This window comes from Poecilia latipinna, unplaced genomic scaffold (assembly GCF_001443285.1).
Source record: "Poecilia latipinna isolate Pla-1442-1.1 unplaced genomic scaffold, P_latipinna-1.0 Scaffold1417, whole genome shotgun sequence".
Taxonomy (NCBI): Eukaryota; Metazoa; Chordata; class Actinopteri; order Cyprinodontiformes; family Poeciliidae; genus Poecilia; species Poecilia latipinna.
The window spans coordinates 38937-54279 of record NW_015114033.1 but is presented as its reverse complement, the minus strand read 5'-3'; the positions used below and the strand labels follow the sequence as shown (position 1 = coordinate 54279).

The window sequence follows — 15343 nt, the reverse complement described above, 5'->3', positions numbered from 1 at the left end:
GATAGCACATGAACTTAATGTGGTGGTGCAGAGAAATCTAAGAACAGCAAACACAACATGCAAAGTTTGTTGTGTTGTAAAAACTAATTTGTGAACTTCCTAAGAATCTGAAAATAGTTTTAGTCTTACGATAAAGATGAACTTCATCCACTAAGTGATGCCATTAGCTTTTAAAAGGAAACTTCTCACCATCTTTAATCATATTTATCATATACAAGACATTCAAGTAACCAGATATACATTTAAACTCACATATTGTCTGGATAGATGCTACCTTTACGTGGAGGTCTCCACCCATATTCAGGCACAGATTTTTAAAAGCATGCATTAAAAGATATAATTTACAAGGTTGTAAACAAAGAAAAAAAAAACCAAGTTTGTTTGAAAGTTGCAAAAATAAAAAGATAAAGATGTTCAGAAGCCAGTCAGGACTGTGACTCAGAACCTGGCTCTAAAGTTGCACAAGTTAAAAAACAACACACATGGATGTTGAAAAGATTTGGTAAAAGTTTCATTCAACAATTTAAATTGTTCAAACATGCAACTTTAAGGTAATTTTCATATCCATGTTCATCTCCACCTCTTCAAGTCTTAACTTCACATCTCAAACCTCCAGTACTACAGAAAGTAAAATAATAAATACAGATTACAGACAAAATTTCCTAACAAATGTCACTTAAATGGACCAAAAAGTACTTACAAATTTGAAAAACGATGCTGCTTTTTGTGCAAGTGTATATCCGTGCTCTTTGTTACCACTCAATAGACTGGAATGTTACTCAGGACTCACCTTGGTTTGTTATCCTGATCCCAGCTGTTGCTCTTTGGCAAACACAGAAGCTGACACACCTACATAAAACACAATATGTCCCTTGAGCATGTGGTATTTTCCTTGAGCATCCACACAACCTAGGTGCTATATTTGAAATCTTTCCTTATAAGACAGAAGACTTCAATGCTAGCATCATGTCATTTATCTTCACTGAATACAGAGGTCTATAATATCTTCTAGGTAACCACTTTAGAATTTCTTTTCATTTTAACAATGTAACTTGATAATCTTTCCAGGCAAACAGTGCCTACAAGCTCCTTAACCCACATTTACAAAACTTGCCACCTGTCGGAAGTCTCTGGCAAAAAATTGTTGGTTTTTAGTAGATTCTTTGTCAAGCAAAACACACAATAGAGATTAATATTTTCAACATGTTTTGATACAAACATCTGTCATTGTGGGGTCATTTATAAAATCACAAGGAAGAATAGCAGTAATCCATCCCTCTCCTGCTCTACATTTAGCAATTGTCTCAGCCTCCCTTGTGTATCCCTTCAAAAGAAGAATAAGAGCAGCTGTTGGCACTGTTGTGTAAAGTAATCCCTTTGGCAATCCCCACTTTTCTTCAAAGCCCAGTGGCACTCATTTTATTTTTTAATCATTTCTGACCTGTAAGGACTCTGAAACTTGATATTGATGACTTTTTAAAGCCTTACAGAAAAATAGCAGAGGACAGCTTTTGTGCCAGAGGACATTGAAAAGATGTTTTAGTCACACCTTTGGCATTTCTGCAATTCTGATTCAACTTCACATGACTTTAACCAACATCTGTAAGTTTATTCATATACATGGTTTGACACAGAAAGAGTAAACTTGCACATTGCATGATATACAACCTAAATAAGCACACCGATTTAAAAAAAATGATTTTCTCACAGCATTTCTTGACAAAAGTCAGAGGAAACAAAACCTGAATCAGATGTGTGACTTATAGGGATTTCTCAGGAATCCCATAGGCAAAAACAAAATGTATTCTTTTTATTGGGGTGTTTATGGAGATCCAGCTATTGTCTGGGATGAATGGCATGCAACAACCATAAACCCTTTTGGCACAATAGATACAGGCACTTCTGCAAAAGTGTAATGACAGGCGACATGACCAAATACAGCGACAAACATGTGACAGACTCCCATCAGGCAATATAAAAGGAGCAGCAAACAGGACCCTTGAGAGCCTCTCTGCAAAGGTAAGTTACTCAAGATATTATTACATTATTTAATAACAAATGTGACTTGAAAAATGGTACAATTTATATAAAAGCTTAGGTCAATTAAAATTTGACCGCTTCTCATTTTAAAAGTAAATACTACAAACTCAACAAGTAGCATCAATAAATATAATTCATCTGTCTTGTTTTTAGACCTCTGTTTTAACATCTACTACAACAGTTTCTGCTCAACTGGTGTACTGCAAGGTATGAAGCTAAGATTTACACATTTTGACCACTTGTGTGACCCTTAAATTTTTAATAATGGCGAGATAAAATGTATATACGTATACATTTCTTTATTTTTGGGAGTAGATAAATTTTTATTAAATGTATTTCCTTGGACATGTTTTTGGGGTTTTATGTTTTTACAGCAGAACCATGAGTGGGGATGCGGAGATGGAGTGTTTTGGCCAGGCGGCCATATACCTCCGCAAGCCAGAAAAAGAGCGTCTTGAAGCTCAGAACATTCCCTTTGATGCCAAATCAGCATACTTTGTGTCTGAGCCCTCTGAGATGTACTTGAAGGGGAAACTGGTAAAGAGAGAGGGTGGCAAAGCCACCGTGGAGACTCTTACTGGGAAGGTGAGGATGCAGCACTGAAGATAAAAACAACTCCTTCACTTTCCATCCGCTTGTCCGATATGTTTTATTTATTTTTTTTTTATCTCTGAAAGAATTTATTTGAACTTGAGTAAAAAGAAAAGTATATTTACCTGAATTGGTTGATCATCAGACTAAGATTTTTCTTAGATTTTAAGTGGCTGCTGGTTGTATGCACACCCTGGGTCCAGCTTTAAATGGCTCAGATGAATTGTTTGCCTTAATGTCCGAATCGCTCTTTGTTAGACTTTGGTGAAGGTGGCAAAGAAAGGATCAATTATGTACTAAATACAGTCATTACACTACAAGTGACAAAGAAGGGTCAAAAATAAATTCTTCAATCTTTAATCAAATCTGAAACTTCTTCATAAAGTCTGAAATTGGTAAATATTTTACCCAACTACTCCCTAAACTAGTTATGAGGTAAAACAAGATTTTACAGTGGGTTGATGTCAAAGAGTTGATCATTCTTTTCCATGTTGAAACATAGAAAGGGGTAATCACAGAAAAAAGACAAACACATTTAGATTTAAATATAGAGTAACCAGGCAGTCATTTTCTGATTCTGCCACACTGGACATGCAATCTGAAAATACATAAGCCAAGATCAAGCTGTTCTGGCCTACTAAACATTGACTTGGTTGAACAAACACACCTTTTTTGTTAGGCGTTTTACAATGATAACATTGTTTACTGGACTATGCATTAATTTATGAGCGATGCCAACTAGAGTCCTAAAGGAAAGCGACCTGGCATTTTCCAAAATGCTCCACTTCGGATTGCCATTAAGGTTAATGAGAAGTACAAGCCAAAAATTTAGTAGAGCTCAGTAAACACAGCTATTCTGTCTATGTTTGTTTGTTGAACACTACATCAGAGTATCACCGTGAAGGAAGATGAAATCTTCCCCATGAACCCTCCAAAGTTCGACAAGATTGAGGACATGGCCATGATGACCCACCTCAACGAACCCGCTGTGCTGTATAACCTCAAAGAGCGATATGCAGCATGGATGATCTACGTAAGTTTTCCTATGTATATGTAGAAGAAAGACAGTGATTTCAAGAAAACATGCATCATGAATGATCCTCTGTGACCCCGCAGACCTACTCTGGGTTGTTCTGCGTCACTGTGAACCCCTACAAGTGGCTGCCAGTGTACGATGCAGTTGTTGTTGCAGCATACAGGGGGAAGAAGAGAATTGAGGCTCCTCCCCACATCTTCTCCATCTCTGATAATGCCTATCAGTTCATGCTCCAAGGTACCACACTTTCTATAATCAATACATAAATACAACAGTCTCACCTCAAACATCCACATCTGACATTTGTGCATCATTTTCCATCTTACAGACAGAGAAAACCAGTCTATCCTGATCACGTAAGTGCCAAGTATTTTGAGGTATTTTCATTATTAACTGCAACACTATTTTTCTAATTAAAATGTGCATATTCAAACCAGTGGAGAATCTGGTGCAGGAAAGACTGTGAACACCAAACGTGTCATCCAGTACTTTGCGACAATCGCAGTAGCTGGTGGAAAGAAATCTGATCCAGTTCCTGGAAAAATGCAGGTCAGTGACATTGCAAAACAAAATGATACAAACACACAAAGAACTGTTCAGCTAATGAGATGAATGTCGCCTCCAGGGATCACTGGAAGATCAGATCATTGCAGCCAACCCACTGTTGGAGGCTTATGGAAATGCCAAGACTGTGAGGAATGACAACTCTTCCCGTTTTGTGAGTTCAACTTGAAACTCCGTCTTATTACTTTGGTGACAGCAATCGGTGTCAGCGTTTTAAATAAAACACTTTCCTGTTTCCACACAGGGAAAATTCATCAGAATCCACTTTGGCTCAACTGGAAAGCTGGCTTCAGCTGATATTGAAACATGTAAAACTTTCTATTTAAGTTTTTTTACACTTTTAATTTATAGTTAAAAATATTTATTTTTTAAATTGATAATGTGAATCCACACAGATCTGCTGGAGAAATCTCGAGTGACATTCCAGCTGTCTGCTGAGAGGAGCTACCACATCTTCTATCAGCTCACAACGGGCCACAAACCCGAGCTAATAGGTTAGAAACAAATGAATACTGCACAAGTTAACAATATCTTACCACAAGCTATTTGAATAAGTTTCATAATTAGTTTAGATATTTACGGAGATTTACTTTGTTTTTTTAGAGGCTCTCCTGATTACTACTAATCCCTACGACTATCCCATGGTCAGTCAGGGTGAAATCAGTGTGAAGAGTATCGATGACATTGAAGAATTCATTGCCACTGATGTAAGACATTTTCAAATATATTTCATTATAGCTGCCTGGGATTCGGTGATACGGCAAAGGCATATTTTCTTCTAAATGACAATTGGTCTGGAACTGTTTTGCTAAACTCGATAAACAAAAATAGACAATGTCTCTTTCTCTGTTTTGACAGACTGTCAACAGGTTCTTAATCTTCAAGCTTTAAAGCTGCCTTATCGCTTTCCTGTGTAGCCAATATATCCTTTAACATTATACTCAGTGCTACAAACTTCTTTTTAACCTAATTTTTCACAGACTGCTATCGACATCCTGGGTTTCACTGCAGAAGAGAAAGCTAGCATTTACAAGCTAACGGGAGCTGTGATGCATCATGGAAACATGAAGTTCAAGCAGAAGCAGCGGGAAGAGCAGGCTGAACCTGATGGCACTGAGGGTATAATACAAACAATGAAGTTTCAATGTCTTCCAGATTTTGTTTCGAAGAAGGGCTGAGATTTTTTTTTTCTTTTAGTGGCCGATAAAATCGCCTACCTTATGGGTCTGAACTCTGCTGATTTGCTGAAAGCTTTGTGTTACCCCCGAGTGAAGGTCGGGAATGAGTTTGTGACCAAAGGTCAAACTGTTCCCCAGGTGATCAATTCAGACCATCTACAAATTAATGATTGCCAAAGTTTGATAAGTTGATCTAAGTTAATGTGATGCATATTATGCCTAAATTCAGGTCAACAATGCAGTGAGTGCTCTCTGCAAGTCTGTCTATGAGAAGATGTTCTTGTGGATGGTCGTCAGAATCAACGAGATGTTGGACACCAAGCAGCCAAGGAGCTTCTTCATCGGTGTCTTGGACATCGCTGGTTTTGAAATCTTTGATGTCAGTAATATTGGGATTAACCTTTAAATCAGTGAACCAGCACGGTAAACATCTAACAGAGTCTGTCTTCCAACAGTTTAACAGCTTGGAACAGCTGTGCATCAACTTCACCAATGAAAAACTGCAACAGTTCTTCAACCATCACATGTTCGTCCTGGAGCAAGAAGAGTACAAGAAGGAGGGAATTGAATGGGAGTTCATTGACTTTGGCATGGACTTGGCTGCGTGCATTGAGCTCATTGAGAAGGTCAGCAACAAGCTCAGACACATACTGACCAACACAGGGAATCATTTTGATTATGGCATCAATGTGTGAATGTGTGCTTGAATGCATGAGTGACCGAATGTAGTGTGAACCTTTGGACTTGATAAGACGATGTAGAAGTATATGTCAATTATCATTCACCTTGAAATCTCTTCTTTTAATTGCATGTTTCCATCCTGACAGCCTCTAGGCATCTTCTCCATGCTTGAAGAGGAGTGTATTGTTCCCAAGGCAACAGACATGACCTTCAAGAGCAAACTGTACGACCAACATCTGGGAAAAAGTGCTCCCTTCCAGAAACCAAAACCAGTCAAAGGCAAACCTGAGGCTCATTTCTCTTTGGTGCACTATGCTGGCACTGTGGACTACAATGTTGTTGGCTGGCTGGAAAAGAACAAGGATCCTCTGAATGACACTGTAGTCCAGCTTTACCAGAAGTCTTCTTGCAAGCTTCTGGCTCACCTGTATGCATCTCATGCGGCGGCAGATGGTAAGAAATATATTCTTAGGTAACTCTGTTGAGTTTGTTGTGTTTAAAGCAACCACATAATAGTTTCATGAAGTATAAGAAATCATCTAATTTCACCATATTAAACCTACTATATTTTTTATATGTTACAGCTGAGGGTGGTGGTGGAAAAAAAGGTGGCAAGAAGAAGGGTGGGTCGTTTCAGACGGTGTCAGCTTTGTTCAGGGTAAAACTTACTATACTACATGTTGCTACAACTTGCAATTAAAATGTTGATAAGCAATGAAATATCAATTTAAAATATACACATTTGGATTTCAACATTTTCCAGGAGAATTTGGGCAAGCTGATGACCAACTTGAGGAGCACTCATCCACATTTTGTGCGCTGCTTGATTCCAAATGAATCAAAGACTCCTGGTGAGCTCAATCCCCATTTGGAGTTTGACATAATCCAAACATGTGAGACAGAGGATGAGACTAATTTTATGTGCATTTCAGGTCTGATGGAGAACCATCTGGTCATCCACCAGCTGAGGTGTAATGGCGTGCTGGAGGGTATCAGGATCTGCAGGAAAGGTTTCCCCAGCAGGATCCTCTATGGTGACTTCAAGCAGAGGTGACTATTGGATTTACAAATTCATCGCATAATTTACAGATGAATAACAACAATATTTCTACCTTTTATCAGATACAAAGTGTTGAATGCCAGTGTCATCCCTGAAGGACAGTTCATTGACAACAAGAAAGCTTCTGAGAAACTCTTGGGCTCTATTGATGTTGATCACACTCAGTACAAGTTTGGACACACCAAGGTAAACTTGGACTCAACTGAATTTATGTCTAATTGGCCAATTCAGGACAACAACTCTAATTCATTGAAAAACAACTGTTATATTATCTGATTCAGAAAAGTCCAGCACAACTGAATGCTGTGAGTTATTGTTCTGCAAGAAAAAAAAATAGTTATAAGCATCAAACGATACTTCACAACAAACGGTGCAAGAAGGAAGTAGTGTTGCTTTTCTGGGATTGTAATGTGTTAATATCATTTCAGGTGTTTTTCAAAGCTGGTCTGCTTGGTCTCTTAGAGGAGATGCGAGATGAAAAACTTGCAATCTTGGTCACAATGACTCAGGCTGTCTGCAGAGGATTCCTCATGAGGCGCGAATTTGTCAAGATGATGGAGAGGCGGTAATTATCTATTTCTTTGCAGAGAATTTCAAGATTTTTAAAAGCCCTAATTCAAGACTTGAGGTAAATTTCTGTTTTAATTCTTCAGAGACGCCATTTTCACCATCCAGTACAACATCCGTGCATTCATGAACGTCAAAACTTGGCCATGGATGAAGCTGTACTTCAAGATCAAACCTCTGCTGAAGAGTGCAGAGACAGAGAAGGAGATGGCCCAAATGAAAGAAGACTTTGCCAAGACCAAAGATGACCTGACAAAGGCTTTGGCTAAGAAGAAAGAACTGGAGGAGAAGATGGTTTCTCTCCTTCAGGAGAAGAATGATTTATTATTACAAGTACAGTCTGTAAGTGTCATTATTTCCCTAGGTTTGCCTAATAATGATCACATATTCATCCACTAATTTGATTAACTAAAGGACTCTTGTTGGCTTTTAGGAAGGTGAAAACCTGGCTGACGCAGAGGAAAGGTGTGAGGGGCTCATCAAAGCGAAAATCCAGCTTGAGGCCAAACTCAAAGAGACCAACGAGAGACTGGAGGATGAGGAAGAGATCAATGCTGAGCTGACAGCAAAGAAGAGAAAACTCGAGGACGAATGCTCTGAGTTGAAGAAGGACATCGATGACTTGGAGCTGACTCTGGCCAAAGTGGAAAAGGAGAAACATGCCACGGAAAACAAGGTTTGAGTTTATGAATCACATTCCTGTTAAATGCAATTTGACCAAATTACTAAAGCAATTTATTTGTCAGTGCAGGTTAAAAATCTCACAGAGGAAATGGCTTCTCAAGATGAGACCATTGCTAAACTGTCAAAGGAGAAAAAAGCCCTCCAGGAGGCCCATCAGCAGATCCTGGATGATCTGCAGGCAGAGGAAGACAAAGTCAACACTCTGACCAAAGCCAAAACAAAACTGGAGCAGCAAGTGGATGATGTAAGCATCAGTGCTTTGTCTGAGTCAACAAGAGTTCTGTTTTTTTAAGTACATGTGATCACTGACTTCTGATTCTCTCTTTGCACCAGCTTGAAGGTTCCCTGGAGCAGGAAAAGAAACTCCGTATGGATCTTGAGCGAGCCAAGAGGAAGCTGGAAGGAGATCTGAAACTGGCTCAGGAAACCATAATGGATCTGGAGAATGACAAACAGCAGTCTGAAGAAAAGATTAAAAAGTCAGTAAATCTGAATTAGTTAACATTTGGTTTAATACTTTGTGTACTTCAAAGACGATCAAAAACCAGTGAACCCAACAACCTAAAGAATCAAAAATTTCCCTCAGTTGCAAGACAACTGATGCTATCAGAAGTTGTATGAATTCAAAGTTCTACCTTAGAGTAACATATTGCTTAATGCAAAACAATAACTTTTCAACATAAACCCCCCTAAATATTATATGTCTATATTGTTTGCATTTTTGTCTTTTTGCAGGAAAGACTTTGAAACAAGTCAGCTTCTCAGCAAAATTGAGGATGAGCAAGTGCTTGGTGTTCAGCTTCAGAAGAAGATAAAAGAACTTCAGGTTGCTTTAAAATGTCTTTTTTTTAACCTAGCTTTGATTAATTCATTGCTCTTTTATTACCCTCAGCCCTAAGTGACGCTTTTGTGATTCTTTGAAAATCTGCAAGGCCCGAATTGAGGAGCTAGAAGAGGAGATTGAGGCTGAGCGAGCTGCTCGGGCCAAAGTGGAGAAGCAGAGGGCCGATCTCTCCAGGGAACTTGAGGAGATCAGCGAGAGGCTTGAGGAAGCTGGTGGAGCGACTGCTGTTCAGATCGAGATGAACAAGAAGCGTGAGGCTGAGTTTCAGAAGCTGCGCCGTGACCTTGAAGAGGCCACCCTGCAGCATGAGGCCACGGCCGCATCTCTCCGTAAGAAGCAGGCCGACAGCGTGGCGGAGCTGGGAGAGCAGATCGATAACCTCCAGAGAGTCAAACAGAAGCTGGAGAAAGAGAAAAGTGAATACAAGATGGAGATCGACGACCTCTCAAGCAACATGGAGTCCATTGCAAAAGCAAAGGTTGGTTACAGTAGAACTGAAAAACTCCACTTGTAAAGATGAACTTTGAGTCAACGCACCTTTTTCTAATTAAGGGGAACCTTGAGAAAATGTGTCGCAGTCTTGAGGATCAACTGAGTGAAGTGAAAACAAAGAATGAAGAAAATATGCGACAACTGAATGACATCGGCTTACAGAGGGCAAGACTGCAAACAGAGAATGGTAAAACTTTTGACCAATATTTTGGTATTTGCAACTTTCTCACAACAGATATTTTTGTTGACATGTTAGTTTGTTTCACTTAATTAGGTGAAATCAGCCGACAGCTGGAGGAGAAAGATGCCTTGATCTCTCAGCTGACGAGGAGCAAGCAGGCTTTCACTCAGCAGATTGAAGAATTTAAGAGGCGTATTGAAGAAGAAGTTAAAGTATGCACCGTCAAACTGCAATTTTTTAAACTAATTAACAGATGAACGCAAACACCTCTCACTCTTTTCAGGCCAAGAATGCTCTGGCTCATGCGGTCCAGTCATCTCGTCATGACTGTGATCTGCTCAGAGAGCAGTATGAAGAGGAGCAGGAGGCCAAAGCCGAGCTGCAGCGCGCTATGTCCAAGGCTAACAGCGAGGTGGCTCAGTGGAGAACCAAGTATGAGACTGATGCCATTCAGCGCACTGAGGAGCTGGAAGAGGCCAAGTAAGTCTAACTTTTACTCTTACGATGCCGATTTGAAATTACAAAGGATTTCAGGTTTTTTAAATCAAACATACTCTCTGCAGGAAGAAGCTCGCCCAGCGTCTTCAGGATGCAGAGGAGTCCATTGAGGCTGTGAATGCAAAATGTGCCTCTCTGGAAAAGACCAAGCAGAGGCTGCAGGGTGAGGTGGAGGACCTGATGATCGACGTGGAGAGAGCCAATGCTCTGGCTGCAAATCTTGACAAGAAGCAGAGGAACTTTGACAAGGTTTTGTTGTTGTCTTTTTAGTCCTGTTCTTACTGAGGGACACAAAGTCAATAATGGGCAACAAATATTTGACCCGTTTGTGTTTTCAGGTTCTTGCAGAGTGGAAGCAGAAGTATGAGGAGAGCCAGGCTGAGCTGGAGGGAGCTCAGAAAGAGGCTCGCTCGATGAGTACTGAGCTGTTCAAAATGAAAAACTCTTATGAAGAAGCTCTGGACCATCTGGAGACTCTGAAGAGGGAGAATAAGAACCTGCAACGTAAGAACAACTTTACATTTTCAGTCAAGTAATGAAACTAGTGACAGTGCTTGAAATTGATAAAAGGTTCCAGATTTAAAAGGTGAACAGTATCTGAACAATCATGGAAATGCATTCATACGTTGTTCCACACCTTTGACTCTGTTTTTAAACTTCGGTAATATTGTAGACCATTGTTTAGCAAATCCCAGAAAGTACCATGTAGTCAATATGTTCAGTGTTCAGCAAAAAAACTATTTTATTTGTTTTTTGTTTGCAGAGGAAATTTCTGATCTGACTGAGCAAATCAGTGAAACTGGAAAAACCATTCATGAACTAGAGAAATCAAAAAAGGTTGTAGAGACAGAGAAGACTGAACTTCAAACTTCCCTTGAAGAGGCAGAGGTATTGGTTTCACCCAACTAATTTCACAATACACTGTTTATTGGAGCTCATCGTTACTAACAGGCTAATTTCTTTTGTAAGGCCACCTTGGAGCATGAGGAGTCCAAGATTCTCCGCGTCCAGCTGGAACTTACCCAAGTCAAGAGTGAAATTGACAGAAAACTTGCAGAAAAGGATGAAGAGATCGAGCAGATCAAGAGGAACAGCCAGAGGGTGATGGAGTCCATGCAGAGTACTCTGGATGCTGAGGTCAGGAGCAGGAACGACGCCCTGAGAATCAAGAAGAAGATGGAGGGAGACCTCAATGAGATGGAGATACAGCTGAGCCACGCCAACCGGCAGGCGGCAGAAGCCCAGAAGCAACTGAGAAACGTTCAGGGACAGCTTAAGGTACTACAGTTCACTGAATAGAGGAGGTTGTCTTCATATTTGAGTGAAGACAGCCATTTTGTTAATGTGTTTTTTATTTTTAAGGATGCACAACTGCACCTTGACGAGGCTCTGAGAGGACAAGATGACATGAGAGAGCAGGTTGCGATGGTGGAGCGCAGGAACAACCTGATGGTTGCTGAGATTGAGGAGCTCAGAGCTGCTCTGGAGCAAACGGAGAGAAGCCGCAAAGTGGCTGAACAGGAGCTGGTGGATGCCAGTGAGCGTGTTACACTGCTGCACTCTCAGGTATTTGATAATCAAATCAGCATCTTCACATTACCAAACATATGATTATTGAACATCATTTTAACTATTGACTGTTTAGAATACCAGCCTTATCAACACCAAGAAGAAGCTGGAGGCTGACTTCATTCAGGTCCAAGGTGAGGTGGAGGATGCCATTCAGGAGGCAAGAAATGCTGAAGAAAAGGCAAAGAAGGCCATCACTGATGTGAGTCCTGCTGATTTTTGTCTATGCGAAAGTCAGCTTTCCATAACAGAACGTGAACGTTTCAACAAAGCGTCTCCTGAAAAATTCAGGCTGCCATGATGGCAGAGGAGCTGAAGAAGGAGCAGGACACCAGTGCTCATTTGGAGAGGATGAAGAAGAACCTGGAGGTCACAGTGAAGGACCTGCAGCACCGTCTGGATGAAGCTGAAAATCTGGCCATGAAGGGAGGAAAGAAGCAGCTCCAGAAACTGGAAGCTAGGGTATGTGAAAGGGGAACACTCCTCGTAGATCTCTTTTTTTTTCAGTTACAACAATATATTTATGTGTTTACTATCATTTTACTTTTCTTTCATTAAGGTTCGTGAATTGGAGGGTGAGGTTGATGCTGAAGTGAGACGCAGCGCAGATGCTATCAAGGGAGTACGAAAGTACGAAAGAAGAGTGAAGGAGCTGACCTATCAGGTTAGCAGCTGTGGCCACAACAAATATAACACACACAGAACATAAATTATAAAAGAGTCTGAGAAACTTTTGATTTTGCACTGCAGACAGAGGAGGACAAGAAGAATATTGCTCGACTGCAGGATCTGGTGGACAAACTGCAGCTGAAAGTGAAATCCTACAAGCGACAGGCTGAGGAGGCTGTAAGCAAACTAAACTTATTTGTTTTAAAATATATTTAAGCATAGAGAAGTTGACTTTATGGTGCCTTGTTGAACAGGAGGAGCAAGCCAACGCTCACCTCACCAGGTACAGGAAGGTGCAGCATGAGATGGAGGAGGCTCAGGAGCGCGCTGACATCGCAGAGTCCCAGGTCAACAAGCTGAGGGCCAAGAGTCGGGAGATTGGCAAGGTACAAAAGCAAATTTCCAGCATAACTCTCATTTATGTACCTTTTTGACTTTAAAACTGATGACTCGGTACTGAAGAGTATCACTGTTATCCTGCCATTTCAGGCCAAAGACTCAGAGGAGTGATGAAGAAAACGTGTCTCCATTATGTGGTATCAAGGAATCATACAATATGAGTGACTTGCTACACACCGACTTTAGCATGTCAGGCATGCATTAATATTGTCAAATCAATAAAAGTAGCGGAGTTTGATGAATTTTCTGTCTCTTTATGCCTCACTGACACAGAAAATTAAAAATACACAAAGCACATCAAACGCATGTAACTGCAAAGCTTTTACATTAGCATATGCTAACAGGTAATGTAAGATAATTATCAACCACTGGGGATAATTTGAAAGGGATTCTTATATAAAACTTTTTTTTAACTTTATATTGTCATTCCCTCATTAAAAACGTACCTGGAGTGTTGACTCTTTCATGCTGAGCTTCTGGCTCCACATAGCAACCCGGGCTCCACCTCCCCCACCCAACTCTACCAGATTAGCGGCAGGAGTAATTAGTAGACACCTGGTGGATCATGCATCAATGGACAGCTTGGAGAAGTATTGTTGTGATGACGTACAGAAGAAGGAGTGTGGGAAGAGGTAGACGATTCTTAAAGAGACAGAGGCCAATTTCAGTAGATATGATCCAAAGTCAGATTTCTTTTAATTGTTATTTTAAGCATTTTGTTACCTTTAGAACAGAAACCTGAAATTATAACTTCAACTTCACCATTTAAAGAAAGCAGCAGCTGCAATGACTACTAGTACCCAATTCAAGCACACAGAGCAACTACTGTACTGACAGACTAACTTATTGCATCAGTGTCAAATAATTGTAACATGAGCCAGTTAGCTAACATCACCAATTAGGTTATTTTTCGTTTCCAAAACATCTTTGAATAGGAAACTTTTGCATTGATGCAAATACAAATAATGAAAATAGGCATAAGCAGATTTACTGTGCTCGCTAAACAAGGTTATACAGAATCACTATGTATTTGAGTTTGTCTGTCTGCAAAACTCACCAGACTATGAACGAACTGATCATTAGAACTACAAATCATTCAAAACCACCCATGCTATTCATTTTTGCTGCTATAATTTCTTGATTCTGTCTGTGAGTGACAAAATTATTGTCACCATTGCAATTATCAAAATAAAAATGTCAATTCAAGGACACAAAAAGTAAGCACATTATTTTTGGTCAAGATGTTTGGAACCATTATTGCTCTAACGGTGGTACACGGGCTCCCTCTAGTGGTCCTGTAGGGACAACTTAGTGTCACTTGGCAAATATTAACCTAAGAGAATTGAAAGGCAGCGCTTTTGTCCCACCGTGGGGTAATTCAGGTGTACCAGAAGCAAGAAATAGAAAAACTGGGAAAAAAGGATAGGAGACTGTACAATAAAGTCAAATTTACAACATATAAAAAGTACAGTACAGATATTAAATGTATCATAAGGCCTAAAGAAAAATGAAAAAGAGAACGGTTACTTAAAACATATACATAGAGTGTTAATTTTTGCATAGAAAGCTCCAAGAAACTATTTACAATAAATTAAATATATTGTGCAAATACAGCAGGAATGTGCAAAAAACACCAGGGATGTAAACAGTGATTGAGTCTGTAGGGAGCAGTGATGGTTGTAGATCCTAAAATTACCATCGATAAGACTCCTTTGTGCATCTAGAATGCATCAGTCTGTCACTAAAGAAACTCTCCAGTTCAGCAACAGCTTCATGCATGGGGTGCAAGACTTTATTTAACAGTCAGTGAGGCTATTTTGACCAGAGTTCTTCTGTCTCCCACCCCTTCCACTGGGCCAAGGGGTCGTCCTCGAGCTGGCCTTCCTGATTATCTAATCACTTCCTTTTAGCTGTAGATAAGTTGCTGCTCCTACAGAGATCAATACAGAAAATGGCCAATGACTCTACAGAATAAAAAAAGTGCCCCCTGCACTCAATAAAGTATTGACAAACAAATGTGACCACACAAGATGTCACAGAGAGCAGCATCTATATGTATATAATGTTGAAGATCGATGAAAAAACAATCCCTTTTGGAAAAAAAAAATCACCCACAATACTTCTCACAGTCCCAACAGAAGCTATTGAAGTTTATGGTTGATGCATACTTTGAAAACGTGGTGAAATGAGTGACGGGAACATGCTGCTGTTAGTTTAGGTCGCCAGAGGTCAGCATTGGACAGTACATGCTGCTGTCTACAGCGGGAGCTGATCGGTGCCGTTATATATA

At 40.0% G+C, this 15343-nt stretch overlaps 1 protein-coding gene across 1 annotated transcript; it reads left to right on the top strand.

Annotated features, from left to right (window-relative positions):
• The first annotated feature begins 2001 nt into the window (after positions 1 to 2001).
• LOC106962476 (myosin heavy chain, fast skeletal muscle-like) lies at positions 2002 to 13295 on the top strand. Its single transcript, XM_015056913.1, has 41 exons — positions 2002 to 2019; positions 2194 to 2247; positions 2415 to 2625; positions 3521 to 3664; positions 3748 to 3904; positions 3996 to 4023; positions 4105 to 4216; positions 4293 to 4385; positions 4476 to 4539; positions 4627 to 4725; positions 4835 to 4938; positions 5212 to 5350; positions 5429 to 5547; positions 5639 to 5788; positions 5865 to 6035; positions 6237 to 6543; positions 6675 to 6748; positions 6854 to 6941; positions 7023 to 7140; positions 7213 to 7336; positions 7579 to 7715; positions 7804 to 8059; positions 8151 to 8393; positions 8469 to 8645; positions 8735 to 8880; positions 9137 to 9227; positions 9334 to 9723; positions 9798 to 9924; positions 10012 to 10130; positions 10202 to 10398; positions 10482 to 10665; positions 10755 to 10920; positions 11180 to 11304; positions 11386 to 11694; positions 11779 to 11982; positions 12062 to 12187; positions 12277 to 12447; positions 12545 to 12649; positions 12736 to 12831; positions 12909 to 13040; positions 13144 to 13295. The coding sequence occupies exons 3-41, from the start codon at positions 2422 to 2424 to the stop codon at positions 13162 to 13164; spliced, it is 5817 nt and encodes a 1938-aa protein (XP_014912399.1). The 5' UTR covers positions 2002 to 2019; positions 2194 to 2247; positions 2415 to 2421; the 3' UTR covers positions 13165 to 13295.
• Positions 13296 to 15343: the final 2048 nt, after the last annotated feature.